The sequence below is a fragment of the Nansenia antarctica genome, assembly GCF_963989245.1.
Source record: "Nansenia antarctica genome assembly, contig: SCAFFOLD_198, whole genome shotgun sequence".
Lineage (NCBI taxonomy): Eukaryota > Metazoa > Chordata > Actinopteri > Argentiniformes > Microstomatidae > Nansenia > Nansenia antarctica.
The window spans coordinates 118,581-135,000 of record NW_027662415.1 but is presented as its reverse complement, the minus strand read 5'-3'; the positions used below and the strand labels follow the sequence as shown (position 1 = coordinate 135,000).

The 16,420-nt window shown below is 42.3% G+C and overlaps 3 protein-coding genes across 3 annotated transcripts in view; 2 read left to right on the top strand and 1 right to left on the bottom strand.

Annotated features, from left to right (window-relative positions):
- LOC308175661 (hematopoietic lineage cell-specific protein-like) overlaps positions 1–785 on the top strand; it is a gene marked incomplete at both ends in the record, with an annotated part of 7,055 nt that extends 6,270 nt beyond the window's left edge. Inside the window, 2 exons of the mRNA XM_080551288.1 lie at positions 168–242; positions 652–785. Coding sequence (XP_080407414.1) covers positions 168–242; positions 652–785 — 209 coding nt within the window. The remainder of the gene's footprint in view (positions 1–167; positions 243–651) is intronic.
- A 689-nt stretch (positions 786–1,474) lies between these two features.
- On the bottom strand, positions 1,475–3,569 carry LOC308175663 (protein LLP homolog). The gene is made up of 3 exons (XM_080551290.1): positions 3,465–3,569; positions 2,832–3,044; positions 1,475–2,401 (listed from the first exon to the last, which is right to left on the bottom strand). The coding sequence occupies exons 2-3, from the start codon at positions 3,031–3,033 to the stop codon at positions 2,235–2,237; spliced, it is 369 nt and encodes a 122-aa protein (XP_080407416.1). The 5' UTR covers positions 3,034–3,044; positions 3,465–3,569; the 3' UTR covers positions 1,475–2,234.
- A 148-nt stretch (positions 3,570–3,717) lies between these two features.
- LOC308175662 (peroxisome assembly protein 26-like) lies at positions 3,718–7,196 on the top strand. The gene is made up of 5 exons (XM_080551289.1): positions 3,718–4,005; positions 4,461–4,601; positions 5,117–5,433; positions 5,803–5,943; positions 6,152–7,196. The coding sequence occupies exons 1-5, from the start codon at positions 3,791–3,793 to the stop codon at positions 6,265–6,267; spliced, it is 930 nt and encodes a 309-aa protein (XP_080407415.1). The 5' UTR covers positions 3,718–3,790; the 3' UTR covers positions 6,268–7,196.
- Positions 7,197–16,420: the final 9,224 nt, after the last annotated feature.

The window sequence follows — 16,420 nt, the reverse complement described above, 5'->3', positions numbered from 1 at the left end:
CTCTTCCTGCTACGACTGGTGGATTGATGATTCACTTGCTTAGTATTCAAATGTATTGATTGTAAGTCGCTTTGGAATAAGGCGTCTGCTAAATGCCAAAAATGCAAATGCATAATTGTCTGTCATAACCAGACTGACATGCAGTACCTGTGTTCCCCTCTACACAGCTGTGGATGGGGATAACGATTATGAAGACCTGTCGGGTGGTCAGACTGCGGTGGCCATTTATGACTACCAGGGAGGTATGTAGCACTGTGTCGATTTACAACGGCTGTTCATGAACTGGAACACGACTCGCCGCGCGCTCTCCTACATCCTCCACTTGAGTCCTACCGAAAACTCATTGGAGAAGATCTAGGTTCCTCCCCTTACATATCCTGCTCCAATCCAATGACGTTTTGAGGTTGAAGCGAGTAGAGGACATAGGAGAGGACTCATGTCGGAGTCTTGTTCCTAATAACTGAGAAAAGGCTAATATCTCAGTTTCTCGTCTATTTTCTTCACTTAACTCTTACAATTTAGGGTAAAACATTGATTATTTTTGACATACTGCCGTATCCTCCACTGTAACACAATATGGCAGTCAATAACTCAACTCAACTTCTGAAGAGAAAATGATCGATCTTTTGTTTTGTTTTTTGACACATGTAGAGGCAGACGACGAGATCTCCTTCAATCCCAATGATGTCATCACAAACATTGAGATGGTGGACGAGGGTTGGTGGAGGGGAGAATGTCACGGACGCTTCGGCCTCTTCCCTTCCTCCTTTGTGCAGATCCAGTGAGCAGTGTTGGAGATTAATATGTTGCCTGCAACACATTACATATCTAGGTCCCTTGAGCCTCGCCTTCACATGGGGTTTGGAACAAAAGCATATTGATGAAATCTTACAGATGTAGTTTGATGTGCAGCAATAGTTTGTCTGTATAGTCTGATAATCGGATTAAATTCCAATCTGTGCCGTTATGGCTCTGCGTATGTCAGGGAGAGAAGCTGTGCTTCCTTTAGAAAACATGAATGCTCTAGCACTTAGTGACGTAGCACACTAATGCACATATTGCATATTCATGATGTCCCTGGTTCAATTCCAGCCATTGATATATCCTGCATGTCATCTCCGCCTTTCTCACTCATCCTCCCTGTCAATATCTACTGTCTCTATACAAATAAAGCAGAAATACCCTTAAAAACATGTTAAGAAAAAAACTAAAACATAATTGCTGACTGGTCCAGTGATATTTCCTGATTTACTTGCATCTCAGTGGATTATGCAAGTAATTAACATATGTTTGAAGTAATGTGCTATTGTCAGTATTATGAATATAAAAATTGTATACCATAAATGACTTTTTCAAATGTTGGTAAGTGTCCGATACTGCAGTTTAAAAATAGCAGGTTATTTCTAGAATCAACTGTATGTAATCAATAAAAACACTTTAAAACACAACGTTTAAGAAAGAGCTTTATCCACTCAAGTGTGACAGTTTGTAGATTACATACAGTTATAACATGGGGGTAGTGGTGGTCTAGTGGATAGTGAGTTGGACTTGTGATCGGAAGGTTGTGAGTTCGAATCCCGCCTGAAACCACACCACTACTAGTGTGTCCTTGAGTAAGGCACTTAGCCCTCAGTTACTCCAGGGGGAATGTCCCTGTAATTCGTAATTGTAAGTCGCTTTGGATAAAAGCGTCTGCTAAATGGCAAAATTAAATTATTATGTCCCAATTATTTAATGGTGCCTGTGTAGGACCAGAGAAAGAAGGATAGCAAATCATACAATTATGGAGCGAGTGACAGTTAACAATGTTGAGTGTTGGTGACAACTTAAACATGAATCTTATGTTCTGTATACACGTGCGCTATCAGTGAATTATGTTCAGTGATGCTGCGCGGTCGTTTGTGAAATCATATTGCTTCATAAAACATACAACTTCCTGTAAATTAACAATCTTAAACATACAGCTTGGCACCAATGATGAGGATGATAATCAACATATACCTGGAAAACAACAGCAATCTCCCGTTCACACATCTTCTCATGCAATGAATGACTGTTTAGGCGATTGGTACTACAGAATTATAAGCGACTCTTTGCCGTTAATTCAAAATGTTTACCATTCAACTCCAACACAAGGCGAGGAGTCCACGATTATTATGCTCATATGCATGACGCCAGGCTCCTGGGTTTCACGGGGGGTTCTTTAGTCCAAGCAAAAGTCCACTGACCCCCCCCTACCAGGCCAGGCCCTTCTTGGTCTTTCCTGCACCTCCCTTTCCCTTTGTCAAGCGCTTGCCTTTCAGTTTCTTGGCCTGCCGTTGGCTCATCCATGTTGGATATTGTCCATGTTCATCCAGTAGAGTTTTCTTATGGCGCTTGGCGTCCATGTCCATCTTCCCATCTGAGGAACAAAAACAAAAGGATGTCAGAACAAAACAAACACATGAAACAATAAAACCAGTGGATCTACGTTAAGGAGTGACTTCATCTACATACATCAAAAACAACAATGTGAAAGACAGGCATTATAGTTTGATGTCCTTGTAATATTCATGACATATGAATATGTTTAATTACCGATATCCTTTTAAGTTACATTTTATGACAGGCACAGGTTGGGACATCTTAATAACAATGCCTAGCAGGAGGTCCTGGATGGACACCTGAGTTGCCATGGTAACAGAGTGACAGTTGGTTTTACTGATCAGATAGAGGGACGGTCAAAAAGAGATACAATAAAGAGTTGAAGACGTTGCCCCGTGGTCCTGCAATTGATATAAAGCACAGATATTTCAGTCCTGTAACATTGTGCATGTGTATACTGCTCTCACCATCAGCTCCCTCCACTTGCTTCTCTTTCATCTTGTCAGCTGGCACCACCGTGGCGATCTCCTGCATGTCGGCCATGCTGATGTCTCCTTTGCCGTCGTGTCCCAAAGCTTTCTTCAGCCGAGCGAGTTCCCTGGGCGCATTCTTCTTCCTCTTCTCTGCGCGCATCTTCCTCTTCCATTTACTTCGCAGACTTTTGGCCATTTTGAGTATTTCTGAAAAACATAAAACACGTGTAAAGATTAGGATTGAATACAGATCTGTATTGTAAACAATCTCTATAGCTAGATAGCATTAGGTAAAGGACCCCAAAAACTACACCAACCCCGATAATCCAATAACGACTATGTCCTTAGCTATTATTCATACATAATCATATACATCGTTTTATCAAATCATAGTACCGTAGAAGCAGAAGTGAACTAAGGTTCACCAAATCCTGCGATTTGAGTTTAGTTTAGCTCGCTAGCACTTGCTTCGACGTGGCTATAGCTAGCCACCTACAACTAGTAAGCTAATCGCCAAATAACTATCCGACATACATCTAAATGCGTGACTGTCGTTTACTTGATTTACTGTAATAAACAAAGTCAATACTTAATACAATTTAATAAAATATGAAGCTGTCAACTTACATAAATGTGTCTGTCTTCCGTTCTCGCAGCTAGTGTCGTGTACACACGTGTCGTGGACTGGAGGACCTGAACTATTCACATGTGAAGAAGAACGCAGCTGATTGGCTGCCTTGGAAGTTCCTGAAACCTCGCTAGTGATTGGTTCTCATTACAGATGACAGGGAACGCGTCGAAGACTGAACATGTAAACATGGCTCCATTCCTTTTCCATTTGCACTGTTTATTCACTTGCTTGGGCGCTTGACGACACATTTTAATTGCAAATCGTGAACAGTCGGTGGTGTGTCTTGGATCATTGTTCATCCCAGCAGCCAAACGAAGAAGTGATGAGGAGTAACTCGCCAGCCTCTCTGGCCCAGGTCCGCAGCTCTGGGTCGGTCCGCCAGAGCCCCCCGCTGAGCCCCAGCTTAGCAGCGACCCTCAGCTTGTTGGACTCGTCTGCTGAACAGTTAATGGTTCACAAAGACTTCCGAGCATCTTTCGACACGTGTGAGAAAGGTTTGGAGAGTCTTTGCAACAACGTGGAACCAGAGGACATCAGGTTGGTGCCGCTTGTTAAGTCGTGACGTGTTTCCGGGTCCAACGTTGGCTGAGGCGCTGTCTTCGAAATGCCTCAGTAATTATAATAATTCATTATATTTGTATAGCGCTTTTCCGAGGCTCAAATACCCTGACAATATGGAGAAAACGGGAGAGTGCTGTGTCCCTTGTTGTATGAATAGATCAGAGTCTAAAAAACGATTGAACTGTCATTCTACCGCTGTAGTACACTGGTACTCTGGTGCGGGGAATTTCTGATTTGGACCCGAAAATGGCTAAACGTCACGTTTGACGTCAGACTTAAGAGGCTGTCAGTGTATGACTCTAGGCACAGTAGCTAATTGATGTGAGTTGTGCAGTGACCTGAAATGCCATTTTAACTCCGCACTGAATTGTATTCATTGCCGTCCAACTGACTAGCCCATTCTCCTGAACTGTTTTCGATTTGTATTGCAGGTATGGAGAGTTTAAGGCAGCACTATGCATTTTGGGGATTCAAGCATTGGCTGAACTCAACCAGTGGCGTGGTGTTTTGGCATGGCTTCTTCAGCATTATGTGTACCCGGAGAAGATGCCTGCCAAGATAATGCAGATGTGGTGAGGAACATTGTTCAGAAATACTATCAGGTTCTCATTGCTCTGACCGAACTGTGATATGCCACATAGGCTACTGCAGATAGCGATTGTTGTTTAATATTCTTGACATTATGACTACCTGCACACTACCTGATTACTTGAACACTATCTGACTACTACTTGAACTGACTCTACTGTATCATAACTGTACTATATCGCATATTGTATGATTTTGCATTTCACCTCACTGTAACCTGCACAGCATTTTCTGTTCTACTGCAGTACGACTGGTCCCGCTGTAGTACGACTACCATCACTTTATTAACTTATTACCTTTTATTGTACTTTTTAAAAAATCTATAATATTTGCCTTACTTGTTTTACTTCATTCTATTATTGTTGATGTGGTATCCTGCTGCAATGCCAATGTCGAAGAACTTAAGCCTAAGAGTTTTACTCTTGTGTACCTGTACATTGGATGTAATGAAAGCAATTCTGATTCTAGAATGAGTGATGTCATTCTCTCTTTTTGGCAGCATCCTCCTCTACACCAAAGTGGGCCAGCAGGCGATGATGCAGGAGGCAGGCAGTATTTGGCTGCACAGCCAGTCCAATGGGAGGTTGGCAGGGTACAGGACAGTAGCAGAGCTGTACCTGTTGCACGTCCTTATGCCTCTAGGTCAAATGGCAGAGGCACGGGAGTTGGTTTTTGGTGAGGTGGGAAGTGTTGCATTCACTGAGGACCAGAGACAAGCAGCGCTGGATATTGTGGAGAATAACGAGAGGCTGCTCAGTGAAGGACGACCTCCAAGCCCTTGCCCTGCGGTGACCACTGGACTTGCCACACCTCGAGGTGCAATCATTATAATTTACATTGAAGTCATTTAGCAAAACGCTTTTATTCAAAGCGACTTACAATAAGTATATTTGTCTGAGTAAGTGAATCAACTATACAATCAGTCATTGTAAGAAAAACCTTTGATAAGTGCCATCGGTAGTCACAGTACTAGAGAAAGAAGAAAAACAAGTTAGGTTGTTGTTGTGGAGAAAAAAAAAACTAAATCTCACATTACTTTTGAAATTAGAAAATGTATACTGTCATTTCATGGCCTCGCCAACGAAAACTCTGGGCCCTATATTTTAAGGTTTTATCATGTACTGCACAGTGTACTGTCAGTTTGACTGTGTGTCTGTGTGTCTGTGTGTGTTTTGTGTCTTGAAGCTACGGCGATTCAGAAGCTTGAAGCCACGCTGAGGCTGTTGTACAGGGGTCTCTCAGTAGCCAGTGCAGGGGCGTTCCCTCTTCGAAAAATCCTTCTGGCTGTGCTCCTTCTCTACATGCTCTTTGTCCGGATGGATCCAGGTAAACAGTGGTTGTGTTACTACTCAGACAATGTGGTTAGATCATCATACATCCATTTTCAAGTACTGTATAAGAGAGTCTCTTTTTTCTTCTTCCTGTTGATTGCGTGACCGATATCAGCAGTGCCATAGTGTAATCTAACTAAAGATTGGTATTTAAGAACTGCAGTGTTATGACGTGTACCTTCCATGTGACATCTCCTCCACAGCCCTGCCTTCTGCTTTCCCCTGGATATCAAGACTGCTGCAAATGCTGAGGCAGATGTGGGACGCCATGTTTGCGCCTTACTATCGGACCAGCAGCACTCAGATCGGAGGACTATAAAACCATTTCCCCTGGTGCTGGGAGCATTATTGTATCAACTGGTTGACACTTGAAGTACATTCCTCATCATTGACCCTGTAATCATTGGCAGCAACAGGCTACTTAAATAACTGTTAAGGCAGAATGTGAAGATAATGAGAGGCAAAGATGAGAATTAATCGGTCATTTTTACAGTGTTTCACACACAGTGTGTGTGCGTGTGTGTGTGCGAGCGATGTCAGATGATTAGAATTGGGTGATATGATTGGCCTTTTATGAAAATTGTTACAAGATGATCTTTATTAGCGAGTTATTATTTAATTACAACAATAATCATAATATTAATAATGATAACATGATAATATATTATACTATATACTATCATACTAAGGAAAAACTAAAGTGAAAACAAATGAAACTATACTAAGTATTTTCCGGACTATAAGTCGCATCAGTCAAAAATGCGTCATGAAGAGGGAAAAAACGAATATAAGTCGCACTGGACTATAAGTCGCATTTATTTAGAAATGTATTTCACAAAATCCAAGACCAAGAACAGACATTTAATCTGGAAAGGCAAGTTATTCAACTACACAATAGAACACAGAACAACAGGCTGAATAGGTGTCCGGTATGTTAACGTCACACATTAACAGTTATTCAGCTACACAATAGCATAAAGAACATACCTGGGAGGCTGAATAGGCTAAATTAACATAACAAGCCAGCGAGTCCAACAAGCAAGTTACCTGTAAGCAAGTTCACCAAGCACCCGTTAATGTTAATTTCTTCAGTGGTACAGGAGCAGCATATAGTTGTCACAAGCCCAGAGCGCCCTCTCGCGGCTGTAGACAGTAATGTTTACTCCTTGGTTCATGTCAGTCAGGATGAAATTATATATATTTAGATATATAAGTCGCACCTGACTATAAGTCGCAGGACCAGCCAAACTATGAAAAAAAAAGTGTGACTTATAGTATATTCTTTTTTTTCCATTTGTTTTCACTTTATTTTTTCCTTAGTATGATAGTATGATTTTCTTTTTAATGATAATAATATATCATACTATACTACATCATACTATCATACTAAGGAAAAAAATAATAAACATAGTATACTATGTTCTTTTTTTTCACTTTATTATTTTTTTCCTTAGTATGATAGTATGATGTAGTATATAGTATAGTATGATATATTATTCTAATACAAAAGCACATTGACACACATTCATAATATGATGTAGTATAGAATGACAATAGTAAGTTGATCTGTTACCTGTAGATGATCGAGTAAAACTACTAAAACTCAACCATATGTTTGATATAGTTCATAACCGTAACCCTAACCTGAATATATGAACTGTAACATAGATAGAGAGAAATATACATGATTATAATACAAGAGGAAGTAATATGTCCTGCAGTGTTCCTCTTGTCAAAAGTAAAACAGCAAGAAGCTCCTTTTTCTATACTGGGATTTCGTTATGGAACCATCTGCCTCTGCATATAAAGCAAAGCCAAAACAAAGCCATCTTTAAAACAAAAGTGAAGTCATATTTATGGGGAGAACTAATGGCTCACCCTTAAGAAAGAGAGGATGATTCTGTTTTGTTTTGTTTCACTTTATGTTTCCATGTTGTGTTTTAAATGGTGTTGTTTTTTATGCTGTGTTCTTACGCTTTTTGTATGCTGTTTTAGGACGTGTGATGTTTTGTTTTATTCATTATATGTTTTATGCTGTATTGAAGTTTTGTTTTATTCATTTTATGTTTCCATCGAGGACCACTTTGGAAATAAGTGTTTTAAATAATGCTTTCAAGTGCTATCCTCTGGACATTTTACTTAGTGTCATGATGTGTCAATGATTCTATTGTAAATTCCTAATAAAAATAAAAATCAAATCAAATCAGTATGCGTCACAAAAGGGTTAGGGTTACCCTATCCTAGGGGCAGTGGAGCCCCTAGACTTTTGGGGGCCCTAAGCAAACAACATTATGGAGGCCCCTGGTAAGGGTCTTAGGCGGGTGACGATGTGGACATTTTAAAATGTATTTATTTCCCTGACACTAAAATATAATACGGTTTTACGAAGTTCGCGCATATGCGCGCGCTCGTGTGTGTGTAAGTAAAAAAACAGTCTGAAACAAAGGAATTCATTATAAATGTCATAATGTATTAATTAACAGTCACACACACGTCCGAGTATTTGATCAACAAAGGAGCCATGTGTAGTAACATCAAATTGGAGCAATATAAATAATGAAATATCAACTCACAATGGTGCTTATTAGAACTCTTAACACACTGTCACGCCCTCTACCTCTAGGCAGTGCCTCTCTCTCTCTCTTTCCCTCTTTCTCTCTCTCCCCCCCTCTCTCTCTCTCCCTCTAATTGGCAGGAGTGGCTTCAGGTGTGTGTTTTGTCCGGCTGTTCACTATTACCTCATCGTTAGCCCTGCATAAAGACCCGTTCCAGCCTTCACTTCTCTGCCAGATAGTAGCTTCAGCTTACCGTAAAGATACGCTTCCAGCTCCCCTACCTATTTACTACCCTGCCTGTACCTGCCTCCTACTTACCCCTGTTTTGCCTTTACCCCCCAGTACCCCTACCGGACTCCTGCTACCTGCCCTACCTGCCTGCCTGTCCTACCTGCCCTCTTGCCTGCCTGCCCTACCGGCCTGACCCCTGCCTGCCTAACGACTACTCTTCCTGCCTAAGCCCCTGCCTGCCGACTACCCCTCCTGCCTAACCCCCCTGCCTGCCTGCTGACTACGCCCCCCTGCCTGACCCCCCGCTTGCCCTACGACCATTCTCTGCCTACTCCCTAAAATAAATCATACTTTATTTTACTTTAACCTGTCTCTGTCTGTGTCTGCGCTTGGGTTCCCTATCTGACCGTAACACTTACATTCTGAAACTGCTGGTGTTTTCACATTCTGAAACAGCAACATTAATATGTAATATCAAACAGAGCAAGAACAAATAAATAAAAAAATAAATAAAAAAAGATATATATTCAGTATATTCTGAAACCGCTGGTGTTCTTATTTACATTTTACATGACTCCACTGGGTCTGCCTGCCTGCTTGTCTGTCTGCCTGCCTAAGACATCTTACTTATTTTGCACTCTGCATCTTATTTACATTTTTGCACTCTGCAGCTTCTATCCACTTACCACTATCCTGGTGTCGTTTTTCATTGTCTTCTCGTTTCTTTTTTGTTTTTTGGTGACCAGAAATGTGCGATCGATTCATGATTGCTTCTGACAGTTGAGAGGCAGCTAGAAGGGGGCGGGGCTAGAAGTCAAGTTCAAGATAGAAGGGGGCGGGGCCCCACTAGGGGGGTTTTGGGGCATGTCAGTGGTGTTATAGATCATATAATAACGCCGTAATTGCAGGGAATACTTTACCAAACTAGCTATTTCACAATGAAAAGTAGTTAAACTCTTAACTACCCTCATATTGTTTAGCTTGTCAAACTAAAACTGTCCTTGAATGAATGTATGCGCAGCGCGAGTAGACTCGGAGTGACTGAACGCTGAATGCCATGATTTCCATTGAAAATACATTCATCCAAGGACAGTTTTGGTTTGACAAAAAGGCCCTTTTGTTTGGTGGCCCCAAGCAATTGCCTTGGTTGCCTCTATGGACGGGGCGCCTCTGCCTAGGGGTGAATCCCAATTCACCACTCCGGCTCCGTTTTCACCCCTTCGCTCCGTTTTGCGCGTTCACGTGTAGCCATAGTGGCGTCCCAATTCATTACTCATTTAGGGTTAGGTTTAGGGTTAGGGTTTTCCATGGCTCCGTTCGGAGAAAATCTTGACCCTCGTTCGATTCGGAGCCATGAGACTCCCTTCCGGCATGCATTGCGAAACATCTACAGAAATGTTCTTTCGCTCTCGTAATACGGAAGCGAGCCTGAAATGTCATTTACTTTTTCTGGAATTACTTGTAATTAAAGACTTGAAAAATTATGATAACCATCGTATTATCTTAGTTCAATGTCATTACAATGCATTATAGACCTTTTATGTATAACAAGCATAACCGAAATATCGCTTTTATGTCGGTGCTGTGTCTAACGTTACAGTAACGCAACGCTGCATGACAGTCGAGCATTTCAGAGATGTACAATCATAAATCAATTATTACCTGTGGCGTTTGACAGCGGATGATGGTACACATACAGTATGTAAAGTTATCTATCAAACGTTCGTCTGACTTGTACATGATGCGCATTTTGACCTATTTCCACCCGCAATCTAATCCGAGCAGTTGTTATTAGGTCATATTATTAATGGGTTGTATCATTCATTTAAATGCATTATAGACCTTTTCTTTATAACAAGCACAACAACAACAAAACGCTATTATGCCGATGTGCTATGTGTCTAACGTTACAAGCTGATTTGTGCATGAAAGCCGCGCATTGACATATATCCATGTCTGATGTCTAATGTCTGATGTCTGATGTACAGTACAGGCCAAAAGTTTGGACACACCTTCTCATTCAATGTGTTTCCTTTATTTTCATGACTATTTACATTGTAGATTCTCACTGAAGGCATCAAAACTATGAATGAACATATGTGGAATGATGTACTTAACAAAAAAGTGTGAAATAACTCTAAATATGTCTTGTATTTTAGATTCCTCAAAGTAGCCACCCTTTGCTTTTTTGTAGTTAATAAAATAAAATAAATGTGTTGTTAATAAAATATATAATAATAATATGAAATATATATATATAATAACATATTATTATTAACACATATTATATTAAATATTATTATAATATATTTTATTAACAACAAAAAAGCAAAGGGTGGCTACTTTGAGGAATCTAAAATATAAGACATATTTAGAGTTATTTCACACTTTATTGTTAAATACATAATTCCTATGTGTTCATTCATAGTTTTGATGCCTTCAGTGAGAATCTACAATGTACCAAATAGTCATGAAAATAAAGGAAACGCATTGAATGAGAAGGTGTGTCCAAACTTTTGGCCTGTACTGTACTAATGTCATTTCAATGCATTATAGACCTTTTCTTTACACGCTTCGCGCACTAGGTGGGCCGCGAATACTGTAGAGATTTGTAAAGTGGGCCGTGAGTCCAAAAAGGTTGGGAACCGCTGCATTAGACTATCAAAGCAGGACACCGGAGATATCTGCGCGTTTGTCACAGGGCAAACACCTGTTCCTCTGCCCGGCGTCAGTCCAATGTAAAATGGAAACTGAAATATGTGACTTAACATATATACCAATACCACCCCCCCTGCCCAAACGATCCATTCTAAAGAGGTTATAATCCTGAATATTCACGTCAGAGCTATCAACATTCATCCTGAGACAGGTTTCACCCAACACAACAATATCAGGGGAAGTTTGTTCTATTAATACAACCAAGTGACCAAGATTTTTACGCAAACTACGGATATTCCAGTGAATTGTACCAAGTCCTTTACGCATTTTAAAAGTTGCCGGGGTAAGGGTAGGGAAATGGGTGACTGATTGATGTTGTGTGGTATGATGTCTGTCTATTAATTAGATTGCGCATGTTGACACCACGTAATAGCCTACGGTCCTGCGAGGCGCGCACCGGAACATTATAGACTACTGGGATATATTGATTACTTACTACTGTTAAAACTGGCTGACCCCAGAGCCGCCAAGCTATCACTGGCTAATACAATAATTATGCTCTATGTGGGCTGATCCTAGACCAGAGGGGAAACCAGAGAGGAGAGTGGAACTATCACCGTTGTGTCTGGGACCAGCAGGGTCATCATTGATGACCTTGTCCCCTCCAGAGTGTACCGTCCTCTGTCTCAGAGGACCCAGATGCTCCAGGAAGACATTCGAGAGACGCAGTCCATCGCACGGTTGAGGGTCCATGTGGAGAGGTGCATCAGGAGGGTGAAGGAGAACAAACTGTTTGATACAGTCATCCCCCTTTCCGTCACTGGGAGCATCAACCAGCTGTTCAGCGTGGCCTGCTTCCTGGTGAATTATCAGAATGGACCTCTGGTCAAAGCATGGGCCACACAGTGATGAAAACCTGGCCTTCAACCTTCCCAACCTGGCCTGCAATCCTCACTTCAAAATATACATGAATGTAGCCAGCTAGCAGTCCGAAGGTTGCCAGTTTGATACTTGATTTAATAATTTAAAAAAAAGTTTTACATTTAACTGAAGCCTTCATGCAAATCGATTTACAATATATATATATATATATATATCTGTCTAAGTAAGTGAATCATCTATCCATCAGTAATCATAAGAAAAAATAATCTATGCTAAATCCAGGGTCCAGGTTTTGTCCTCTTGTTTCGACCTGGTGGCAAGCGTCTTACTCCTGTATGGCAGCGTGTCCAATTGCCAGAGCCTCTTGATATGGCTAAAGAGCTGCAGACTGTGAGATGTCAGAAGGCAGAAGGCAGTGTTATGGGGCGGCTGTGTCTCAGGAGGTAGAGCCGCCGTCTAATGATCGCAAGGTTGGTAGATCAGCGATTCGAGCCCAGACTGGCCACATGTGGAAGTGTCCTTGGGCAAGACACTGAACCCCAAATTGCTCCCAGTGAGCGGGCCGGCGCCTTGCATGGTAGCTTGGACGCCATTGGTGTGTGAATGTGTGTGTGAATGGGTGAATGAGAGGCCGTTGTAAAGCGCTTTGGATAAAGGCGCTATATCAGTGAAGTCCATTTACCACTGTTAGGGAGTGAGACTGTCCTTCAGGAGCTTTGAAGGGTCCAGTCAAGCTGCAGACGTACTGGCTGTCGGGGTAATCAGATGCATTTGGATGTGAGTCGTCTGATCCAATTAGAAGCAGTGGCTGAAGCCTTCACTACAATGCAGAGCTATGCAGGCAGACTGAACAGTGGTCAAGGCTTGGCTGCAGTGTGTGTGCTTCCTTATGTGTGGCTCCAACAGACTATATACTGTAGGTAAACTATGCTGTGCCTACTGAACCTGCACCTCTCCCACAGATACTCATCAGGGAAGCCTGTGGATTACTTACTGTCTCTGAAGACCCTTGGGGCTGGTGGTGTAAACGGTCTGTGTACAATCTGAGCACCTTCATCCACAGGGTGGTTGAGGAACGGACATGCCATAGTTGTAACTGGTCTTTAGGTGCACTGCTTAGCCTAGGCTCATGTCAATTAACTAATTAACCTACAATCCCTCAGCTTCCCTACAACACACGCTGCCTCAGGAAGGCCTCCAAGATCCCCAGGGACCCATCCCCCCCTGGGAACGAACACTTTGTTCGGCTGCCCTCGAACAGGCGGTTCAGGGCCATGTTCGCACGGACAAACAGACTGAAGCTCAGCTTCTACCCTAGGGCCATTCAGGCCCTGAACACAGCAAAGACCTAGGTTCTAGGCCCTGGACAATCTAGACAATTTGATGGCAGCTACTAGATTGTAAACATAAGTGCAATATTGAAATACAACTGTGAACATTCTAAACCTGCTAACTGCGACACTTTAACGAATGTGCAACAAATACTATGTGCAATATGACAACCCTTGTGTACATAAGGTTCAGATATAGGAAAAAGTTAGGATATTTATAGCATAGCATAGAGTACAGCACAGTGTTTTATAGTATAGTAGTATAGTATAGTAGATAGTGTACATAGCCTTTATTTATGTAAACCAGCTCTTTTCCCTCTTTTATTTTACCCTTGGCTCTCTTGTTTTTAGTCTTTTTTCCAAGCACCAGGGGAGCCCCCCCTCCTAAATTTCGTTGTATGGTACCTGTACTGTATTAATGACAATAAAGACCATTCATTCATTCATTCATTCATACAAGACACTGTGGCAGAGCAGAGAAGCTCCTTTAAGGGTGTTTATTTAACTACGGTAAAAACATTGCTCTGCATAGATGGTAGGCTGTTGCATAGACTAGATGGTACATAGTGTTAGCGTAGCACAGTCAACAGACATATCGACTCCCTCAACTCACCTTCTCTCTGTGCAAACAAACAATCTGCTTCAATCCCAAATAGGCACAGGTGATGTTCATTAGGCACAGGTGATATTCATTAGGCTACCATTCTGCCCCGGTGACAGACCCAGGCCCAGTAGTTCAAAACTTTTAATCCCTATCTGATCAGATTATATTTGGATTTTGGGCTAGTTCAAAACCAAACAACAGGATTAGGATCACTTTGATATCCGATCAGATCAGGAAATCAAATCCAAGCTTTAATCTGGATCAAATCTTAAAAACGGGTAGTTCAAACCGACAACACAGGATTGGGATCAGTTTGATCCCCAAAAAATGGATTATCTTGATCCCACCAGAGGGGTGGATTTCCAGTGGATTACCAGAGCAAAATGTACTATACAATTTATTTAAAAATATGTTTCAATATAAATAAGATGGCAAAGTTTGTTAACTGAAATAACTTTTGCCTTCATGGCAAATCAGTTTGTGGTGGCCTATTTAGTTTTCAACCAAATGTTGATGACATGAATGTTTATGCTCATAAAAGTATCACAACAAAGACTGTCAATCACAAATGTAATTTAGATTAAAGAAAAAAAAAAAATCTGTCATCTGTCATCACCATTCAAAAGTAATTGCGGACAATAGAATCTGGCATTGCACCACCACTCAGTCTCTCATTCAGAGGGAAATCCACAGGTGGGCCGAGATCATCAGCAGGTGCATGGGTCTCCTGGATGTCAGAGAGGGGGACTCTGCCATGGACAGAGAGGGGGACTCTGCCATGGACAGGATGTCAGAGAGGGGGACTCTGCCATGGACAGGATAGAGAGGGGGACTCTGCCATGGACAGGATAGAGAGGGGGGCTCTGCCATGGACAGGATAGAGAGAGGGTCTCTGCCATGGACAGGATAGAGAGAGGGACTCTGCCATGGACAGGATAGAGAGAGAGACTCTGCCATGGACAGGATAGAGAGAGGGTCTCTGCCATGGACAGGATAGAGAGAGGGTCTCTGCCATGGACAGGATAGAGAGAGAGACTCTGCCATGGACAGGATAGAGAGAGAGACTCTGCCATGGACAGGACAGAGAGAGGGTCTCTGCCATGGACAGGATAGAGAGAGGGTCTCTGCCATGGACAGGATAGAGAGAGAGACTCTGCCATGGACAGGATAGAGAGAGGGTCTCTGCCATGGACAGGATAGAGAGAGAGACTCTGCCATGGACAGGATAGAGAGAGGGTCTCTGCCATGGACAGGATAGAGAGAGGGTCTCTGCCATGGACAGGATAGAGAGGGGGGCTCTGCCATGGACAGGATAGAGCAGTGGTTCTCAAAGTGTGGGGCGCGCCCCCAGAAGGGGGCGCAATAGCAATACTGGTGGGGCGCGAGAGACTGGGGAGGTCAACAATTAACACTCAGGTGAACTCTTTGACTTGTTCTAATTGTAGCTTCATAATCTTCGGAATGGAGTCATTTCTGACAGGGACAGCGAAAACAAAACGGAAAATGCGAAAACAAAAACGGTAAAAAAAAAAAAACGTTTGAAAGTATGACGAGGCTTACCTTGCACTGGGCTTCACCGTGAATGTGGTGGGAGGTGAGGAGAGACCATTGTGCGTGCTATGTCTCAGAACATTAGCAGCAGACAGCCTGAAGCCAAACAAGGCTATGGCTCAGCTATGGTGTGCAAGAAACCGCACACCATAGCTGAGGAGCTCATACTCCCAGCTGCACTGGATATGGTGTCAACTTTGATTGATGAGACAACCGCTGAAAAATTGAAGACCATTCCCCTGTCCATGGGCGTCACCACCATTTGGGGGGGGACGTGTCCCCCCCACCTTTGAAACAAGGTCGTTTGGACCCCCCCACATTTGCCATCAAAAATATGTTGCATGACTGGTCAGCGTTATTTTCATTGCTTCACAATCAAATCCGTTCCACTTTATGAGTAGGGGATTGCCCATATCCAGAAGTCCACTCCGCGTTTTACTTCTGTTTTTAACACGGCAGCAGCAGCATCAGACACGGAAAAAAAATTCTAAGAAGAGAAAAGTAAGTCAAAGTCATCCAAGTTTTCCCGTGAGTGGCCAAACAGCAACATTGCGTTCTCCCAAGGTCAAACACAGCCAGCTTTTCTGATAAGAATGTTAGCACCTTATGAGACATTCTCTGTATTAGCAATAGAATTAGCATAGCCTACTAGCAACCAAA